Raw genomic sequence first — 19988 nt, forward strand, 5'->3', positions numbered from 1 at the left:
TGAATTGAAAAAGGTGCGAAATCCCAAAAAGTTGATTTTTATAAAAAAAAAAATTTTCGTGATAACATAAAATCTCGACGTTTCATGCATTTTAAAGATGTTTGGCATCAAAAATACGAATTCATTTTTTGAAATTTCATGGGGTCCCTCCTTTGAAAAAAATTTGGATTCCGGCTTATATGGGAATTTCATATGTGACCGGTCGATTCAGTCTATATTTCCGGAACCATATAAGGGATCCGTGAGATAGACATCTGTGGGGATAATATAGCTATCATTTGGGACTAAGTTTGTGAAAATCGGCCCAACCATTTCCGAGAAACTGATATGAGTTTGCTAGTTTTGAAAGATGGCCGCTTTTCCCGGGCTCTTCCGAAACCGTCTATGGTGGTCAATGTAGTCAACGAAAGTTTGTTTGGCCGTCGGTGACCTAGAACTGCAAATTTAAGTTGTTTGAGAGACATTTTAGCGAAATTTTTACCTTTTTTGCTTTCATCGGAGTATCGGTTTGAATCACAATTTGCTATGTGATCGCACGCCACAAACCGTAACTCCGGAACCGGAAGTCGGATCGGGATAAAATTTAATAGCCATTTACGGGGACGCAACATCTTTCATTTGAGACTAAGTTTGATTGATTCGGTCCAGTCATCTCCGAGAAACCGATGTGACTGTTATTCTGAATTTGGATACTTCCGCCGGGGCTTCCGGAACCGATGATGGTGGCCAATGTGACCAAAGAGACTTTGAATGGCTGATAGTGACCTATCTTGAAGTCGGTGCTAGTGGACGAAACACCGGATTGTTCGGGAATGAACGTGTGGTTGATTCAGATTTTGTCAAATCGATATTATTACAACTTTATGTACGGTGCAGTTTCCATCAGTTCTTGACATTCAGAATGAAAAGTATTGCCTTTTTAAGAGTATGTGCAACGCAAAATACCTAATGAAATCTAAGATCGAAACCTGCAAGGCTATCGGGTGACTAGCGCGAATTTTCCCATCATCATCGAGAAAACGGTCATTTGGTGCGTTGTCAAAGTTTGTTTGTAATGATAAAAAACAGCATGCTTCGATAAGGTAGCGTTGCCATATTTTTTTTTCTTTGAAAATCTAACCTGTCAGATGAAACAGATCAATTGGGTAGTATAATCTGTAATTTCAGTGAGTCAAAAACGGGACCTTGGCGTATTTAATTTGTATTTGGTCATACTATATCGGTGTTTCACTAACTAGCATCCGAACCCTACTACCTACCCGAACTTGCATGCCCCTCCTTCTTAAATCTATTTTACTTTATTTTTTGAATGAAATGTGTGATAAGGCATAGGGAGAAAAAAGGATTTTTCTTCATCGATTTTTAAGCACAGAGAATTTTAAGCGATGATCCTGCCCCCTGTGCTAAATTTTAAATGTCTTCAATCGGCATGGAACTTTCAGAACTTGAGCTATTTTTTCAAGCTATGCAAAAAACGTTAATTGTAGGAAAAACCATATGTTCATATTTTTTGGGCTTTGAAGCTTTTCTAATGCATACAGTATTCATACGATATTTCGGTTCCCTGAAGCTTCGTCATATAGCCATGTCAAATAACCGAAACCAATTAAAAAAAATGAAATTTATATTTATCTGGTTGGTCGAGTTTCTCTATTTTATGTTTGTAAGGACTAAATCAGAACTAGTTACAATTAGGATTTCTTGCTAATAATGGTGCGATGATCTGAGCAGCGGAATAATTCGTCATTACGGGACAGTAAGCCGAGATAGCTTAAGCGCGGGTATCGCTGTAGTTAATCGATAAGAGGTATAGGCACGAGTGACAAACTTTTTGCAACTGTTTCATTATTAAGCCAGTGTTCACACCGGATGAACGTACTCAAGATTTTGGCTAACGTAATCGAAATTCTGTGATTATCATTTATTCATGTATTGTTTGTCATTTTCGCGAAAAGAGTATTTCCGCCAAACTTGGCGAAAATCTAAGTTTAGATTGGATATAAATATTTGTTCCGAATATCAACTTGTGCAGGTGTATCGCAGTCAGTTGTTTTGAGGTGAAACACAAAAGTGCGTCAGAGAAGAGCAATAAAAGTATCAGCAGCTTTCGTATGTCATGGATAAGTGATGATTAGTGCGGAACTGAAAAGCGCAAAGAACAGCGTACAATCTACCGCAAACAACGGTAGACACGGGAGTTCTACAGCGGAGTGTGTAAAGATAAGCGATTACGAATTGATATCGATTAATTGATAAAGGAAAAGCGAACATTGTTTTAAAAGTTAAGCCACGATGGAGAAATGGGACTGAAATTCGCCAACTGCGGTCGGCTATGGATGAGCGATCCTAGTTGGACTTGCGACAATGTGTGGTGCGCAAGAGTTCGCGTGGCTTGTTTCTGCGAAAATTAGTGGGCATATTTTATGGAATTGAACAAGATATATTTTGTATATAGCAAAACATAAGCCAGTCAGTATGCCCCTTATATCAGCCAAGATTGGTAACGTGTTGATGATGCGGAAAACTTCAATTTTCAGTTCAACTCGACTTTTTTTGGCATTTGTTCTGTGTACCTGTATCGATTGGTCTAGTATTGTTGACTGTCTACCTACATTCGACGGTTCAGGTGAAGTAGGAGGGTTCATCACAAATCGTCACAAATCGGAGACGATTATCAATGGTAAACATGACGAAATTACTAACGCTCAACAGCGATTGAGTTCTTTGGTAGGACTATCACCGCCAATATCAACCGATAACAAGAAACATAAAACGTTCAGACGGCGGCTTCCAGCTGGTGCCTATCATCGCAGTAGTAGTTCGGTCGGCAAAATGTACTCGTACGAGGATAATGATCCACTGAAAGGCATCATAAATGAGATTCTCAAAATTAAGATGACGACCTCGATGAACCCCGAGGGACTTCAATGTATCCTTGGACAGGGTAATAATTACATGGCGCACTGGTTGAATATGAATGGGACTATCAACACATATAACAGTAGTAAGTATCTGTATACCAATGATGCTAGGTACCTAATGTCCTTTCAGATGTCTAATTTATTCATGTTTGTGTTCTTGTGATGCAAATTGCGCGAGCTTGTATATCTCGTTGTTGCTAAATTCAGGAATCATACAAACTTCAAATGTTTAAATATACACAAATTTGACGATGAAGTCTCATCGAAAGGTTAAACGAGTTGTGATGATCAAAACGAAGGGTTCAAAAATTCATCGCGCTCATTAATTTTTTTCTGAAATTGTAACAATATAATATGGTAAATGAAGTCAAAACAATCGAGTATAAACCTCAATCGTCTCCGAATAGAACGAAATGCAGTTGCATTTGGCTCATTGAACTCTATATTCTCCGCTGAGAAGAGGTCATCCATAAATGACATAACTGGGGTGAGAGGGGGAGGTTTACTGATTTTGTGACGATGTTTAGCAAGGCAGAGTGTAAAGTTGTATGTATGCGAAGTATTTAAATTTATTGTAGGCGTTTATATACATGTTTATTTCTAATCTCCAGAAAAATACGCCATAATAATATTAAATACGTTCGCGTCACTTCTCACGCGGGTTTTTTTTATAATATGCTAGTTTCACGATTCACACGATTTCAAGCTCACAAAAAATTAAAGAAGCTGTTTTATATTAATATATTTAATTTGTTTCCCGGGGAATAGCACGAATTTTGTGACAAATTGAAACGAGAAGGGAGGGGAGGCCTCGAAAATCGCCGAAATAAAGCAACGACATTAGCGTGTGGCCTGTATACAGACCAATTTGTTCAAATTGTTCGTGAATTGTCAGCTGTATTCGAGAATGAGTTGCAGACAATCAATTCTTAATCTTTTGAAAAGTACATAAAATTTCACTAAAAAGTGAAATTTTCTATACATAAAAAATATTCCCAATATATTCACAAATTCTCCCGATTTACCCAACGACTTAACCGCCTTCTATCTGCACAATTGACCGACTATACAACCGATCAATCGGTCGATTGTGGCACCTACTCGAATGGGAGTTTAACATCTACCGACGCGACAACCGAATAAATATGGTTGAAATCTGTTGAATCAGGCGATCAATATGTTGACAAAAATTGTCCACCGACGAAACCCTAAAAGGTTACATACCTTTTTGTGAGAAAAATGTCAAGATAGTTTGAATTAACGTAAAGGCATAAAGCAATGATTTTATGACTTCAAACTTATAGTATTTAGGTAGCACATTTTTCAGTGAAAAAATAAGCATAAGTTTATAAAAATGTATTGATAATTAGCGGAGTTATGGCGTTTCCCCACAACCGTTTTTTATTTAAGAGGTTTGCGGTAACTACGATTGAAGACCAATAGATCAACTAATATTCCAAGGATCAAAAAAAATCATGAGTATTTCAGTATTCCTACCTTACTTACTTACCTTACCGTTAAGCTAGAGCCTTGTTGTCTCTTGCTATACACAGAAACCGTCTCCACTCAACTCGGTCCATTGCTGCTTGTCGCCAGCCTCGCAGTCTTCGAAGGGTCCGCAGGTCGTCCTCTATCTGGTCGATCCACCGTGCTCGTTGTACGCCACGTCTTCTTGTTCCTGTAGGGTCGGCCTCAAGAACCATCTTCACCGGGTCATCGTCCGACATTCTTACGACGTGTCCAGCCCACCGCAAAAGTCCTATTTTTGCGGTATGCACGATGGATGGTTCTTCCAGCAGCTGATGCAACTCATGGTTCATTCGCCTGCGCCACGTTCCGTCTTCCATCTGCACGCCACCATAGATGGTACGCAACACCTTTTGTTCGAAAACTCCAAGTGCGCGTTGGTCCTCCACGAGCATAGTCCAGGTCTCGTGGTCGTAGAGGACCAACGGTCTAATCAGCGTCTTGTAGGTAATCAACTTCGTGTGGCGGCGAATTTTGTTCGACCGGAGCGTCCTCCGGAGTCCAAAGTAGGCACGATTTCCCGCCAAGATCCGTCTCTGAATTTCTCTGGTGGTATCATTGTCGGCGGTTACCAGTGAGCCTAAATACACGAATTCATCGACCATCTCGATTTCGTCACCGTCTATCCGCACTCGGGATGGGAGGTTCACATTGTCGTCTCTAGAACCTCTTCCTCTCATGTATTTTGTCTTCGAAACGTTGATGGCAAGTCCAATCCTGCCTGCTTCAGCTTTCAGTCTGATGTACGTTTCCGACATCACCTCAAAGTTCCGTGCCATTATGTCAATGTCGTCGGCGAAGCCAAGAAGCTGGACGAACTTCCTGAAGATCGTGCCACTCGTGTTTATCCCCGTTCTCCTTATTACACCTTCTAACGCAACGTTGAACAGTAGGCACGATAGACCATCACCTTGCCGTAACCTCGTACCACAGACTAACAGACATAACACTATGAGGAGATTCCCTCAAAAACATAGATATGACAATTTTCCCAGAACACTAGCTCCACCTTTTATTCACGGTTCCAACCACTCATTTACTGGTGGGTTACCCCTCAGGTTTGGGAAAAAAATTTCACTAGTTGTCTATCCCCCATATGCTTGTTCATATGTCAGTGGCGCCATAATTTCAAATGTGGCCACAGTCCCAACTACAAATATATTTGAAATGACCGTTAAAGCGGGCGAAGTTTTGTTTTTGAGTGTTATGTCTGTTAGTCTGTGCTCGTACCTTAACGATTAGCTAAAAAAAATTTTTCCTACATTCAAGAACGTTTTTCCTAAAAAAATCACAGTTTTAAGCTCTAAAAATTGTGTTAAAAAATCTTATCCACAAAACAAAAATTTATGCATAAAAAGGAATCGTTATAGTACGAGAAATAAATCATTACGATTGATTGGAAACAAAATTGAAGGAAATCGGTTGAGTGGTTTTTCGGCAATCGTGATCACGGAAAAACCATTTTTGGAAAAAAGACATTTCGAGATAAGGGACCATTCATAAATTACGTAACGCATTTAGGGGGGGGAGGGGGTACGACAAGTTGTGACATAGGAGGGAGGGGGTGTTAATTAGATCGTTACGTAACATGTTTTCATCGAAGAAAATTTTTTTTTCTTGGAATTTGCTACGTAACAGGGGAGGGGGGATGGAGAAATTTGTGACAATTTGTTACATAGGGGGAGGGGGGAGTCAATTTTGGGCAATTTTTGAGTTACGTAATTTATGAATGGTCCCTAATCAAGATTAAAATTTTAAGTTACCACTGCTCCTGGTAGACGAAGCGCGCTTGGAAGCGCTGCAACTTTCGATCTATTTTTTCGGATCTCTATACAAATTTGGGAAAATATTTTCAAGGAGCTGTACTTTTAGATAAAGTACTAAAAAAATGCAATTTTTTGAAAAATAAAGATATGTAACCCCTTAATTAGTCGGCAAGTTAATCGGTCGAACTCGAAGCAACCGGTTTCTTCGGTCGACTGGGAAATTGCACAACTGTCAAAATTGGGGATGTTGAAGAAGATGACGAAAACTTCCATAGAAAATCGGGAGGATTTTCCCACCGACTGCATCGTCGGCGCAATCAGCCGACTACACTGTAAATAAGCCGCACATTCAACTTAAGTGTTTAACACTTAATTCTCGACAAACATATGATTACGGCCTAAAAGCCAACTGTCAAAATCCACTTTGAATGGAAATTCTGGACAAACCGTAACATGCCAATCACAGATGTTGGTAGTAAACGAAAGAGAAAAGTTTTCTCTTCCATAAACTGTTGTGAACTGTGTTCAGCTAGTAACGGTTTGTCCGGAATTTCCATTGAAAGTGGATTTTGACAGTTGGCTTTTAGGCCGTAATCATATGTTTGTCGAGAATTTTGCCGCAACTGTCTTTACACTTAAATTGTATGTGTCGAACACTTGATAACGCACTTCTTTGAGAAAACGTTAATTCCAATAGAGTTTCATATGCATGGCGTATTCTAATTATGTGTCTGACAAAAAATGGTTATTAAATTTAATCCATATAGAATTTAAGCCAGCATCAACACATGTGCAAAAATCTTGATTTTCAAATGGGGATATTTGTATGTACATGACAAAAGATTTTTAAGTTCAGTAAAATATTTTTATTTGAAATTGAAAAAAAAAATGCAGCATAACTTACATCTAAATATATTATCTTAAAAGAAATGCGTTAGTATGTTATTTCTATATGCATTAAAATTAATAAAATGGTTTACCCCTAAAGCGTCTTCTCTTCGGTTCTGTCGGTCCTGCAGTCCGTCGATTTCATTACCTACAAGCACAAAATTATGTATTAATCATGCAAACATTTTATGAAAATTTACTTACCATGCAAAACCTGAATTTGCCATGCAAACCTCGAATAAAATATTCCTGCATGTATTTTCCGCCATGATTCCTCAAATCAGTATTGTGAAAAAATCAGCTTGTCTTTAAGTGTTTTCACACTTAATGTTGCCTAAATTGTTAAAAATAATAGATGTCATGGGCAAAACATTTATGATTTAATAAGCTGACACTTGACATTTATATGTGATGACAGTCAACCATGCCATCACGCAGGACGCTTAAATATTAAGTGTAATTTTATTAAAGGGCAAATAGAAAATTCTTGAGTTTTTAACCCATTATATCCTGGCGTATGAAATTTCATACGCAGAACTATCCATCGTTTAACGTGTATTTACTGTAGAATTTTGGTAGCTAACTGCTTTATTATTGCACTAATGGGATCTTTACACCTCATATGTCATTGTGAACAAGACTGCTGGCATTTTTTGTAATTTTATTTATATTTTTGAACCGTGTATAGTAGGGGCAAATGGCGGCTGAAAAGTAAGCAATACATTTAATTAGATTTTATTGTTGGAATTCGTTCTAATAATTCCATTATGTAACAAAACGAGGAATAAAAGAAGTGTTGTCTATCAGAAAATCCGAAGAAATATGTGAAACAACTTAAAATTTGTTGTTTTTATTTAATCGTACGAAATTTTTTGCGCGAGATATTTTCATTCTCAAAACCATTTTAAGCGGCGATTTTATTTTTCCCATAATCTTTGATACATTTTTTGATGGAATTGAAGATATCACTGTATTTGGCTCACTTTTTGAAACCCCTGGGATATAATGGGTTAACGTGGTTTGAAATTAAAATCTTATGTGCCGAATCTCTTCGTAAAAAAGTGCACATAATTTATAGTAATGGGGAAAACATTTACGATTCATTATGCTGACACATAAAATTTAATTGACGTGACACTTAATGTTGCCGCAATTGTTAAAAGCATGGATTTCATGGACAGCACATTTATGATTTAATACGCTGACACTTAAATTTTAAATGTGATAACAGTTGATCATGTCATAGAGTGGCACACTTAGTTTTAAAGTGCAACTTTATTAAAAAGTTCTTGAATTCTCAGTGTGACTTGAAACTTAAATTTTATGAAACTTAAATTAATCCCTTCGAAATAAAGAGTAGATTATTCACAGTGTATGCAGCCAATTAGGGGGGTCTTCTACTCTCATGGTTTCAAAAAATCGATTTTTTTCTTTGTTTATTTTCAATCTATATGTATCTGAGAATACGCCAAAGAAAGAATTTGGCGAAAATCATATTCCTTGGCATATTTCTGGAAACCGAAAGGTACCCATCTCCGGCAGTTTTTAAGATATTTAGCGCGGCGCACCACGTCAGCGTCTGTGTATGGCTTCTTATTTTTTTTGGGACGAGATTATCGTACGGGAGAAAAAATGCGTCGGACATGTTGAGAAGCGTATAGGAACGAGATTACGAAAACTGAAGAAAGAAAACAAAGGTATCGGTGAGAAAGGAAAGGGAAAGTTGACGGACAAATCAATCGGCCTGCTAACAAAATTTTATGGGCTAGCGATTCGGAGAAACTCAAATTCTGTAGAACATATGCGAAATGCAATCTGTGCTCGTCATCGAACGAAAATCCCAAACACTCAACGTGTTTACCCGGCGAGGACAGTAGGCGCAAGTGGCGTCAGGCTGAAGTAAAAGGAACTTTAGAAACTTTTGAACATGTCAGGATTTACGAAAGTCTATCATCTAATGATTTATTAGAAAGATGCTTAGGAGCTCACACCCAAAACATCGATGAGTCTCTGAATAGCGGAATCTGTTCCAAAGCGACAAAATACATTCACAAATTCTGGAAAGCAGATGGTCAATGTTGTGACTTATTTGGCAGTCAGTATCTTAAACCAAGGATTTTCATCGATCTTACAAGCTATGGAGGATTTGGGAATTACCTTAGGGACTAAAGCTGAAAGATGTGCTACTCGACGCGACAGTGAACGTATAACTCGTTCTGAACGCAAAGTAGGTGTCGCGGCAAAACAAGCCCGAATTCAACAGAGCAAAATGTGCAAAGCCAAGAACATGTTCGTGATCAGGAAGGTGAGCTCTTCGGACCCGGTATAGTAGATTATACTCGTTAGCTTCACAACACAACGCAATAGACATTTCCACCATTATACTGAACATAACCAGCTATGGAATAGTAGTTGGGACAATTGAGAAAGACACAATTTCACCACTAGGTGGATTAAAACAGGGTTTTTTTATTTCGACTTTGATCGCTTGAAGCTCTGAAAATTCACATGCGATTTTTGGAAAGAGCACCTTTTTAAATGTTTATTGACTGTAATGATCGAATGATTTTCTGACGAGATGTTGACCAATATTCGAGGAAGCAAAAATCGTTAACTAAAAAAATCTCTTTGGAGAAAAGACTCAATAATATTTTTGTGCTCAGCGACCTAAAATGTTCTCGCTGCTTCATTTTTTTGTAGACTGGTGTATCGACCAATAGGGTAAAGTGCCTATTTTCACCATACTAAGGATTCAATAATTACTCGGCCTACAATCAATGGAATGCGTACAAATTGGCATCAACAGCTTTGCTTCGTTGTTAAGAACCAATATAATAACACAAATGCGCTGAAAACAGAGAAATTCTGCTGTTTGACCGCAACGAAAACTCGAATCGAGTGCCCCTGTTGTTGCGCTACCATTTGACTCAATGCGTTGAACAAAGATGGCAGACGCTGCTCTAACCAACGGCTTCAAATGGATAGGACCATGGCGAAAATAGGCTCATCACCCTATCATAAATGGAGTTTCAATGCACTAAGGCGAATGACTTCACAATCTACACTTAGTAAAACTAATTAGCTTATCATTCTAAGGTTTTGATTTATTAGTTTAGTATTCGGCACCAAATCATATTACGAAGGAGTCTCTTTCGGCACTTGACTAATTGTTATCGCTAGCTGTTGTACTTGTTATGCCAATTTTCGTTTATCAACGAATACCGCAATCAGCTGCTGTTAACCAAAAGTCCTTGACTAAACACCCGCCATAACTTGTTAAAATTCTATGCGGATTGAGAGACCACTGTTCAATGTTATCATAATTTATATTTCGCTTCTAGGGGTTCGCGAAAATTCGTTGGATTTATCGAACGACGTGTTTCCTGATATAATCACCCGAATGAGGCCTTTTATGAGGAAAGGTATTCCGCAGGTGTGTTAAGTCTGTGTGGTTACAACTCTTCGATATCGATTTTTTTTATCCCGTTTCAGCGATTGATGTACCTCTCTATGGCACGCAGCGGACTCAGCACTCTCCCTATGTTTGAACTGACACTAGTCAACAGTACGTTAACGCATCTTTCTTTGATGGGCAACGTTCTAATACGTGAGTATATAGCAAAACACATAATATCAATAGCGTATAAAGCTCTATGCTACTTTACAGCTTTCAAATTGCCGGTATTGCGCAATTTACGTGTCTTGGACCTCAGAAGCTGTGGACTGAGCTATCTGCCAGAAAAAACTTTCGTCAACACTCCGAGTTTATTAAAGCTATTCCTATCGCACAACAGCCTAACAAAGTTATGTTCAACACAGTTATTTGGACTGTCTAACTTACGCCATTTAGATATATCGTATAACACGCAAGAAAAATTAGCCGAACTCACAGAATATGACCAACCCGACCCATACAATTCGCTGACCGAAGGACTGATTTTAAACGAAGACACCTTCGCTCCACTCGTCAACCTATCGTTCTTAGATGTATCGCACACCAAGCTACTGTCGTACAGCTCAAAGGCCTTCCGGAACGTAGCAGTTGAACAGTTGAGCTTGTGTTACACAGGTATAGCCATAATCGTTGGTTCGATGATGAACGGTTCACTGAGAGTGTTGGATATATCAGGAAATCCTGGTATCTCCACTGCAATCCACCATGAGAAAAGTGATTTGCGGGGTTTTAACGTAAATTTGGAAATTCTAGTATGTGAGAACTCTACGGTGAAGCATTTGGACTGGCTTAGTGGGATGGTAAATCTTAAGGTATTGCTACTTGGATCGAACAATATAAATCAACTTAAAAATCATACATTTGAGAATTTGGCATCTCTAGAAATTCTGGATTTAAGCGGCAATCATATTAGCAATTGGCATCAGAGGGTGTTTGAGAATAACGCTGAGTTGTATATCCTGGATCTATCTGATAACAACATTAACGTACTGACGACGGAAATGCTGTACGACTTCGCTAGCGTTAACTTTCTAGCAATTGGTCAGAATAGCTTCGTTTGTCATTGCCTGCTACGAGAATTCATTGAAATGGCTGCGAAAAATTCCGAAACCATTTCGTGTCTGTTGTATAATTTAGTTAACCATCTTCAAGACAATCAAAATCAAACGAAATACGATGACGTACTGCATTTTCTCCATAATTCCGGTTATTCGACATCTAGTAGTCTATTGGATTTTTCCACTAGAACTACGCCAGTAGACAAACGTCGTAAGGTGATAGAGTTCGCTATAGGTATGGATTCATCACTGGAAAAACAGCTTAGTTCATATGAATATCAGTCATCGACAGTTCTCGACGACGACTTTGAGCGTGAAGACGTAGTTGAATCACTCGAAGAGTATGATGTTCTTTACCGTGTAGTCCAAAGTTACGTCTCGAACATCTACGATAGCAACTCCAAATTCCAAGAATCCCTCAATAAATATCGCTATGAGCCTTCCGATCCGCGATTTATTTCCATCAACTGTAATAATGAGACCGACACTACGAATCTACCACCCTATGTGGAAGAGCCAGACATTACAGATCCCCTATACGGACTACAGTTCCAAATAATCGATTTCGACGAGGACAGCTACAAGTGTATTGATCTGGACGATTCGGAATTCTATCTGCTGGAGCAAGAAAGGTGCATTCTCGACAGGGCCGGATTATTACCATTCCTGCCGATTAGCAACAGCACAACGGCCTACATTATTAAATTCACTCTAATATTCTTCGGGTTTGCACTGGTGGCCTTTATTATCTACATCTCCAAGTGGGAACATATCAAGTACTTCTGCATTATTGTGAGAAATGCTACTATACTAAGTATGATGACGCACAAGAGCGAACCATTTATGAGGAAGGAGAGCTTGGCATCAGTTACTAGCTGCTACACGTACGATGTGTTTGTTAGCTACTCAGAACAGGATCGTCAATGGGTTCTAGAACAACTGCTGCCTAATCTGGAGCAGACGGAAGACATCAATGTGTGCTTGCACGAGAGGGACTTTAAGGTAAGTGTATTTTAAGCTTGCGTCTTGATTACAAATTTCGGGATATCCTAGCATAGCATCACACGACTATTAGGTCGAAAAAAACTACGCCATATTACATACATGTTAGAACCTAAATCCGAAACTGTATATATGCGGTTACTGCGGCCCAAACCATTAATTGTGGCGTGTGCTGTTTGCTGGTGGCTAACCGGTGACTTAAATTCTCGTATGAACGGTTGGTTAAGTAAACTATCGTTTTGAGAATTTACAAAATATTCAATTTTAAAAAATATCGTTAGAAAACACAATGTCTGAAATTTGGCCGCTTTCGGTCAAGTGAAGCAACTTGTTGCTGCTTCGGTGTGAGACCATGGGCCTTTTGGAACTTGTAAGGCTTGACCTAGAGCTCATTTTTCAATACACGTCGGATGCTGCGGTCGGATATTTTCAGTTCTTTAGTCTTTTGATTGGAACTTCTTCGTGGATTTCGCTTAAGTCGGATTTTCACTTTACGAACCATCTCACGTGATGATGCAGTCTTTTGATGATCACCTCTATGGCATTTTGTGATGTTACCAGCATTAATATAACGTTATATTGCGATAGACAAAAACTTTATTCACATTAAGCTCACGAACAATCACTGGTTGTAATTTTCCAGCAAAATATAAAGCACACACCATTACGTTTGAATTCCATCGCTGATCACTTTTTTGCGTTCATTTTTGGCAGAATGCTTTTGTACGTTTATAAACAAGACTTCCAACTGTTAATCAGTCAGTTTATAGAAAACTGATGCCAGTGCGACAGATGCCCGAATGGTCCAAAGTTGGTTACACTTCGACTATTGGACCCTGTAATAATACCACAGATAACAGACGTTTAGGCTAGACCAAAATTTCTTCAAAAACCTGTGTAAACTTTCAAATTAATAAACGTTGGAAATCCGTGTTTCACTATTGCCATCTGCGCAACTGTTTGCTACACGTGTTTGACAACTGCACTCTAACTGCATTGTATCGATCACTGCGCCATCTGCAAACGTTTGCCAAACGTGTTTCAGACGTCTAATTTATTTGGAATTTCAGTAGCGGGTATTTACACACGATTCAAATCGAGCCTAAACGTCTGTTATCTGTGATAGTACTAAATGACGCGCGCATGAAATTGCTAGTATGTCCGTCATGCAAAGCAAGGTTTTCACTTATAGTTAGTTTTTGTTTTTAACGGAAATTATTTCATATTCTCGTCACAAATACAATCGATGCCTTTTTAGCTGTAGCCTCAATTTGTTTACTAATTATAATTATTTCTTTCGAAAACGTTTGGTATTTTCCTATTACTTGTTTGACTTCTCTAAGAATAATCAGCCTTATTCTGCATTACGACGAATCGCTTTTTCGAACGAATGTGATTCGCATTCTTCGTAACGACAGTATAATCAAACGGGAGTCAGATTCGATCGAATCACATGCGTGAACCGTGATGGCAGAGTAACACTTATTATAATAATCAACAAAAAAAACTATAACTAAGCGAATACGTGCCCTTCAAATGAGATACTGGAGTCATATAATAAGAACGGATGACTCTCATGTACTGAAATTAGCTGCTAAATATAAAAGATCATACAAGAAACGAGGTAGAGCGGCATATATGTACGTGGTTAGATATCATCAGCCAGAACATGGATCGGTATGATGATCTGAACCGCGTGGAATGGGTACAGTTAGCCCTAGAAAAAGACAGAGTAACTCGAAAAATAGAAGAAATCTACACTGCTTGGGAGTCTACCGATTCGGACAACTCCGCAAACTAATGAAATACATAGAACATTGGCATTTTATATAGTAGCTGTTAATTATTTGGTAGTCCGAAAAAGAAAAAAAAAGTTGAATGAAGAATACTTACGAGATGCTGTAACAGCCAAACCTGCACGAGAATTGTAAGTATTCAAAACATATGAATTTTTATAATCTCCAGCTCACATTTTTTCGCCTTTTTTAAATCTCCGTCATCTATGAAACTGTTTCGGTTCCGAGCGTTTTTCTGAAGTAAATGATAGGACAATTATAAAATAAAAACGCTTGTAAGGACGTGGCCAGGTGTGTGGAGTTGAGCGGGTCTACGTCATTGTAGATTGTGGCGAAGTCTGATATGACAATCGATATGCTCAACTCTGCAACTCCATCTACGATTTGTGCAGATGTTCGTGCTATGCTATGCTATGTTATATTGTATATATCATGGTCAAGGAAAGGCGGACCTCAAAGAAGTGTTTTGCAGCGACAGAATATGAAAATAAATTTGAAAACGTGAGGAGCGGCTTAATTGTCGATGGTTTTGGATCAGTTAAAGCAATTTCTTGACTCTTGGTGGTACATTGGTACATTGATCGAGAACTGGAGTCACAATCTGTCTTACAAGTTAAGAAGTGTTGATACCCTTAAAACACGGTGTTCCCAACGCGATGATTTAGCCACCTCAGTAGCGTCTGGCTCAAATGGCACGTTCCCCATGTTGATCGGAGATTTGTGCCTAGCCACCTGTTCTAAATGTTGTTTATTTGATTTTGTTATAGTTTGTCACTTATGTGACATATATTGTTTTTTTCTGCTGTCAGTCGTCACACATACCAATGAAAAAAATTTAGAACAGTGTTCTATTCGTGTTTTAAATTGTGGAAAATTTAAAACAGTATAGTCGAGCTGATTTAAATCTGATCCAAAAACTGAAAAATAGAACTGATTGCGATCGATTTGTTTTAATCGGTGATGTAAAATAGAACAATCCATATAGAATACATCAGCGTTGCGAACAGCCTTATAGTGGAATATAATGAAGCAAATTATGTTGACCAAATCAAAGTTGCTGAATATCTCCCAAAAGTTATTCTGAAATTTCTACTGGGCGAGATTGGGATGCAAATAAAATTACTGCAGATTATTATCGTTAAATTTTGTCCTGAATTATCTTTTAGTAGTTCTATAAGTATCTTTTTCGCTATCGTATAATTTAATGAATTAACAATATGCTCTTTTAATTACTCAAATCATGATAAGATCTTATGTAGGGGGAATGGGGAGTTCACCAAAATCTTACGAACTCTTATCTGGGGGAGGGGGAGGTTGAAAAGTTCTAAAAAAGCCTTACGTAATTAGTGTACGGCCGCATTATGCCAGTTTCAGCCCCAGCTCAGCTTCTTGCGGCCACTCTGTAAGCAACCTAAGACCGAATATTTGGATTAAGCATGTTGCTAGACATTTTATCGCTATTCGTCGCTATGATATTTCTAAAATGTATTCATTGGTACCTGATGAGTTTCCTGGTGACCGGACAAGCTTGAGTCCCGTGGGAATTTCAGCACATAATAAAATAAAAATGTTCTCATGTGATTAACGTTCGCGAGTAATGATTCCACGTTGCTTTTAGCAGCTCCAGCTTTATCGTTTGTTCGTAGTTCGCACAACTAGTGGCCCACTGTGAGGCTTTTTCAAATCCTTTCGATTAGTATGTCATTCATGGTTATCAGCAAGCACACTTTGAACTACTTTGTGATCAAGTTCCAAGCTCATGTTTTTGAATGCTTGAATTTTATAAAATTGAATTTTTTTTATTCACCGATAACTAGGAAACTATTCTATGTATGGAAAAAAAAATTTAAAAAAAAATATTTAGCAGTTATGTGTCCAACAAAAACAAACACCCTTAACAGGCCAACAGCCCGGGTACCCACAAATTGCTCATAACTATGGCTTCCTTTAACCGATTTGGACACTTTTAGATGTTTTGGATTCAGGAACTCGTCCACTTTTTGATTCTGTAGAATAGAACCGGAAGAATGGATCTGGTTTTTGGTAATCCGTATTTTCCGGAGTAATGTTCCGGTACTAGAGTATGATTTGTAAATTTTAATAATGTCCTAGCAATATGAGTATCAAAACTCTTCAAATTGGACACATAACGGTTAATCAAATGTTTATGCATGCGCTCGCAAATTTTTTTTGAAATTGTTGTTTTTGTAATTTATATTATGTATTCTGCAAAAGTTCGAAGCAAATAAACAAAATTTTAAAGCTGGACCAAAAATTTCTTTTTTTATTTTGGAATCATATATAATTATATTGAGATTGCGTAAAAATTTCAGATTGGAGCTCGAAGCACTTTACAAGATATTTTAATTATAACAAGCCAAACATAAACATTTCGTTCTTTCGTACGTAAGCCGGAATGGCAAACCGGGAATAGAGTGAGTTAGAGTTTCAAGTGACATCCCGGAGTAACATGCTCGGTTGCTACTTGAATTGCGTTGCGTTGCGTAAGCACGGTATATCGTAGATTGCAGACTGATGACTCTCATTTCCAGCCAGACTACTTGAGGAGCATTGTTTGGGAATAACAATTGATCCAGTCCAAGCGAGAATTTCGCCTGAGAGCCACCATTGCGGGCCACGACCATCTTTACCGTAACTTGGGATGAGAAAGGAAGTGTTGATGTGGTACTTACTTAACGGAAGGCCCCTACTCAGTGACACTCCCATAAGTACCGCGGCTTGGATAGTGGGGGGTTGTTAGTCAGGATTCGCTTCAAGCAAGCGATGCGACTGAGAATATACTTTCGTGCATAAGATGTTTGAATAGTTTATTGACTGTAGGATACGTAAATGTTCTAGGCGTTTAAACTCTGGGTAATCGTTTATCGAGATTGTTTCATCGAAAACAACTTGAACTCCGGACAGCCGGCTGTCGGGAGTGTTGTCGACAATTTAAAATGAACCGTAAACAATGAGTTTAAAAGTGGTATTGTGGAACATTCATAAAATATGTCACGCAAAGATTACCCAACACTAACTAACCCTCTGTCATATTACCACGTTATTTTTCCCCTTGGTCTAATACGAATTAAATGATTTTTTTCCTTCATTTTGTAGTAGCACATTAATGCCGCTACTCACAAAAGTGTTCATGTTCTATGGAATTTCCTATATACATGGCGTAATCGTTTTACGGCCGATTGCGTCAGAGCACATGACATGCTCCCCTCCCATTTATGTCACAATTAATCATATCTTTTCCTCCTAATAGCGTAGCAGAATTTATAAATGGTCCTTATTGGTATAATTACGAGCATATTGAGATCCCGTAACTTGAAATTTTCCACCTCGTTCGAGTAAACGTTGCGATATTACAATGAAGACGCGAAACAGCAAAAATATAAATGCTGCGTTCCTAAACGATATTAAGGTTGCACGGAGAATGCGCAAAATTCGCAAACGAAAAAAGCAGTTTTTTCCACACCGTATGTCAGATCTTCATAAAAATCAATCAGCGTGTGTAGAATGTTGTTACAGTACTGCTGATTGATTTTTATGAAGATCTGACATACGGTGTGGAAAAAAACTGCTTTTTTCGTTTGCGAATATGGCGCATTTTCTCCGTGCAACCTTAACATCATGCACGAATCAAACACCCCTCGTTTCCAAATAGTACGTACTTATTCTTAGCTCAGTATAATTCACCCTTATTCTTGTTTACGACGAATGTGAGATTCGTTCGAAAGCGATTCGAATGAATAGTAAGCCAATTTGATTTTGCTGTCGTAAACGGGAATACAAACTACTTTCGAACGAATCTCGCATTCGTCGTAAACAAGAACCTTATTGACTGATGAGTTAATGGACTAAAAGAAAACCATTAAAAATGGTCATAATACATTTCTATTTTGTGTTGAAATGGTTGCCGCAAAATGGTAATTGGATTTGAATTGATCTTGCGAATTGTCAATTCTCCACCCTCATACATAATTCAAAAGTCATTCACTCAGACAAGACCATGCGTATTTCCCACACTCATTAAAGACCCAGTGGATTCGTTTCTTAGATGGTCAAATAAACACTAAACAAACAAATATATTAGTTTGCTCAGTCTAAAAAAATGTCAGCTCGATTGGCATCAACCGGCGGATACGTGTTTCCTTACAATGCCATCAAATGAAAGTACATTTAAAATTACATACGACAAAATATGTGCGATTCAGAATATAACGAAATGAAGATTGCTTAATTATTTGCATTTAAAAATAGATCGGAAAAAATTAGTTGAATAACCAAGGGTGTTCATTTTCAAAGATAGCACTGCTGATGAATCACTTTATAAAAATTGGTGATAAGGGACACGAACGAAAATAGCTGACCACCGCCCATGCTCGGTTGCTACTTGAATTCTACCAAAACTCTGTATGCCATCTTTTGGTCAATCGAACCAGTTTTAGGATCACTTCCTTTCGAACAGATGCTCGCAAGATACTGTACATGTCCACTGTTGTCATTCCTACCGGATTAGGCATGATTCAGACGATACATCAACTTCCGCCAACGTAACATCAGCGTTCCGTCAGGATAAGTTGAATGCGTTTCTCGTGTGCCTGTTCACATGTGCCGTACGTCAAAACGTTCCGTGCCGTTGAGTTTGTGTGTATATGCCTGCATTTAACTACATATAACTAATCTTGACGTTCCGTGCCGGTGACGGAAGCCTGATGTATTGTGTGAATCGTACTTTAGAATACCCGGATAATGGTCTAGCATTTTTTCGATCAAGCTAATAAACCAATATTTTCCTCAGGTTGGAATAAGCATACTAGAGAATATCATCTACTGTATGGACAAATCACGCACCCTACTGTTGGTAATGTCGGAAAGCTTTCTGCTGAGCCACTGGTGTCAGTTTGAGATGCATCTTGCTCAGCACAGGTAAGGTCTCAAAATGTTTGTTTTAAACCGCTAATTATTAAAATATTCCACAGGCTGTTGGAAACCCGTCGAGAACAACTTATTCTCGTCCTTCTTGAAGACATCCCAAAGAGCAAGAGACCTAAAACGTTGCACTACTTAATGAAAACGAAAACATATATCATTTGGCCCCAGCCAGTCCCGGAGAAAAAGTCCAAACATTCCAAGCAGGATAAAGACGTTAAAAACAGTAGTAAAGCAGCATCCCGTAAGGAGAAAGATATCCAAGCTTTGAACGAGGAGCGAAGCTTATTCTGGCAACGTTTGCGAAAAGCGATCCACGCTGGTGTCGCTTGGGAACCCTTCATTGGCGGTGGAGCTGGTGAAGCTAGTAAAGCCGAGGTGGTAAATGAACCGACAGAACATAATGACCCGGAAAGCTCAACACAAGTTAAACATTAAATTAGTCATGTAACAAATAATAAACCTCGAGATTCTGTCCCGCCAATAAACTGTGATACCAAGTTAGTACAAATCAAGTACGACCAAGTGAAAAGCTCCGAAGATACCAAACTAAACCAAAAGGCGTTTCTGTCTAATAAAATGCAAGTCCCGAAAAAATTTGCTTCCGTTTTTTTTCATTTCCTTTTTGTATAAAT

The 19988-nt window shown here is 38.4% G+C and overlaps 1 protein-coding gene across 3 annotated transcripts; it reads left to right on the forward strand.

Annotated features, from left to right (window-relative positions):
* Positions 1-1948: 1948 nt before the first annotated feature.
* Positions 1949-19937, forward strand: LOC131690561 (toll-like receptor 6). 3 transcript variants are annotated; one of them, XM_058976438.1, is made up of 7 exons: positions 1949-2109; positions 2259-3004; positions 10444-10535; positions 10595-10709; positions 10770-12616; positions 19223-19350; positions 19404-19937. In XM_058976438.1, the coding sequence occupies exons 2-7, from the start codon at positions 2476-2478 to the stop codon at positions 19789-19791; spliced, it is 3099 nt and encodes a 1032-aa protein (XP_058832421.1). In that variant the 5' UTR covers positions 1949-2109; positions 2259-2475; the 3' UTR covers positions 19792-19937. The 3 variants fall into 3 exon arrangements, with proteins under 3 accessions (XP_058832421.1, XP_058832420.1, XP_058832422.1); XM_058976437.1 differs by having other exon boundaries at positions 1949-3004; XM_058976439.1 differs by lacking the exons at positions 1949-2109; positions 10444-10535 and having other exon boundaries at positions 2855-3004.
* Positions 19938-19988: the final 51 nt, after the last annotated feature.

This window comes from Topomyia yanbarensis, chromosome 3 (genome assembly GCF_030247195.1).
Source record: "Topomyia yanbarensis strain Yona2022 chromosome 3, ASM3024719v1, whole genome shotgun sequence".
Taxonomy (NCBI): domain Eukaryota; kingdom Metazoa; phylum Arthropoda; class Insecta; order Diptera; family Culicidae; genus Topomyia; species Topomyia yanbarensis.

What these genes read in the sequence shown, in the direction of transcription:
- LOC131690561 (XM_058976437.1), top strand. Translation starts at nt 2,476, where the DNA reads ATGCCCCTTATATCAGCCAAGATTGGTAACGTGTTGATGATGCGGAAA. An exon ending in TGCACGAGAGGGACTTTAAG is followed by an intron (nt 12,617 to 19,222) that starts GTAAGTGTATTT and finishes TATTTTCCTCAG; the next exon opens with GTTGGAATAAGCATACTAGA. An exon ending in ATGCATCTTGCTCAGCACAG is followed by an intron (nt 19,351 to 19,403) that starts GTAAGGTCTCAA and finishes AATATTCCACAG; the next exon opens with GCTGTTGGAAACCCGTCGAG.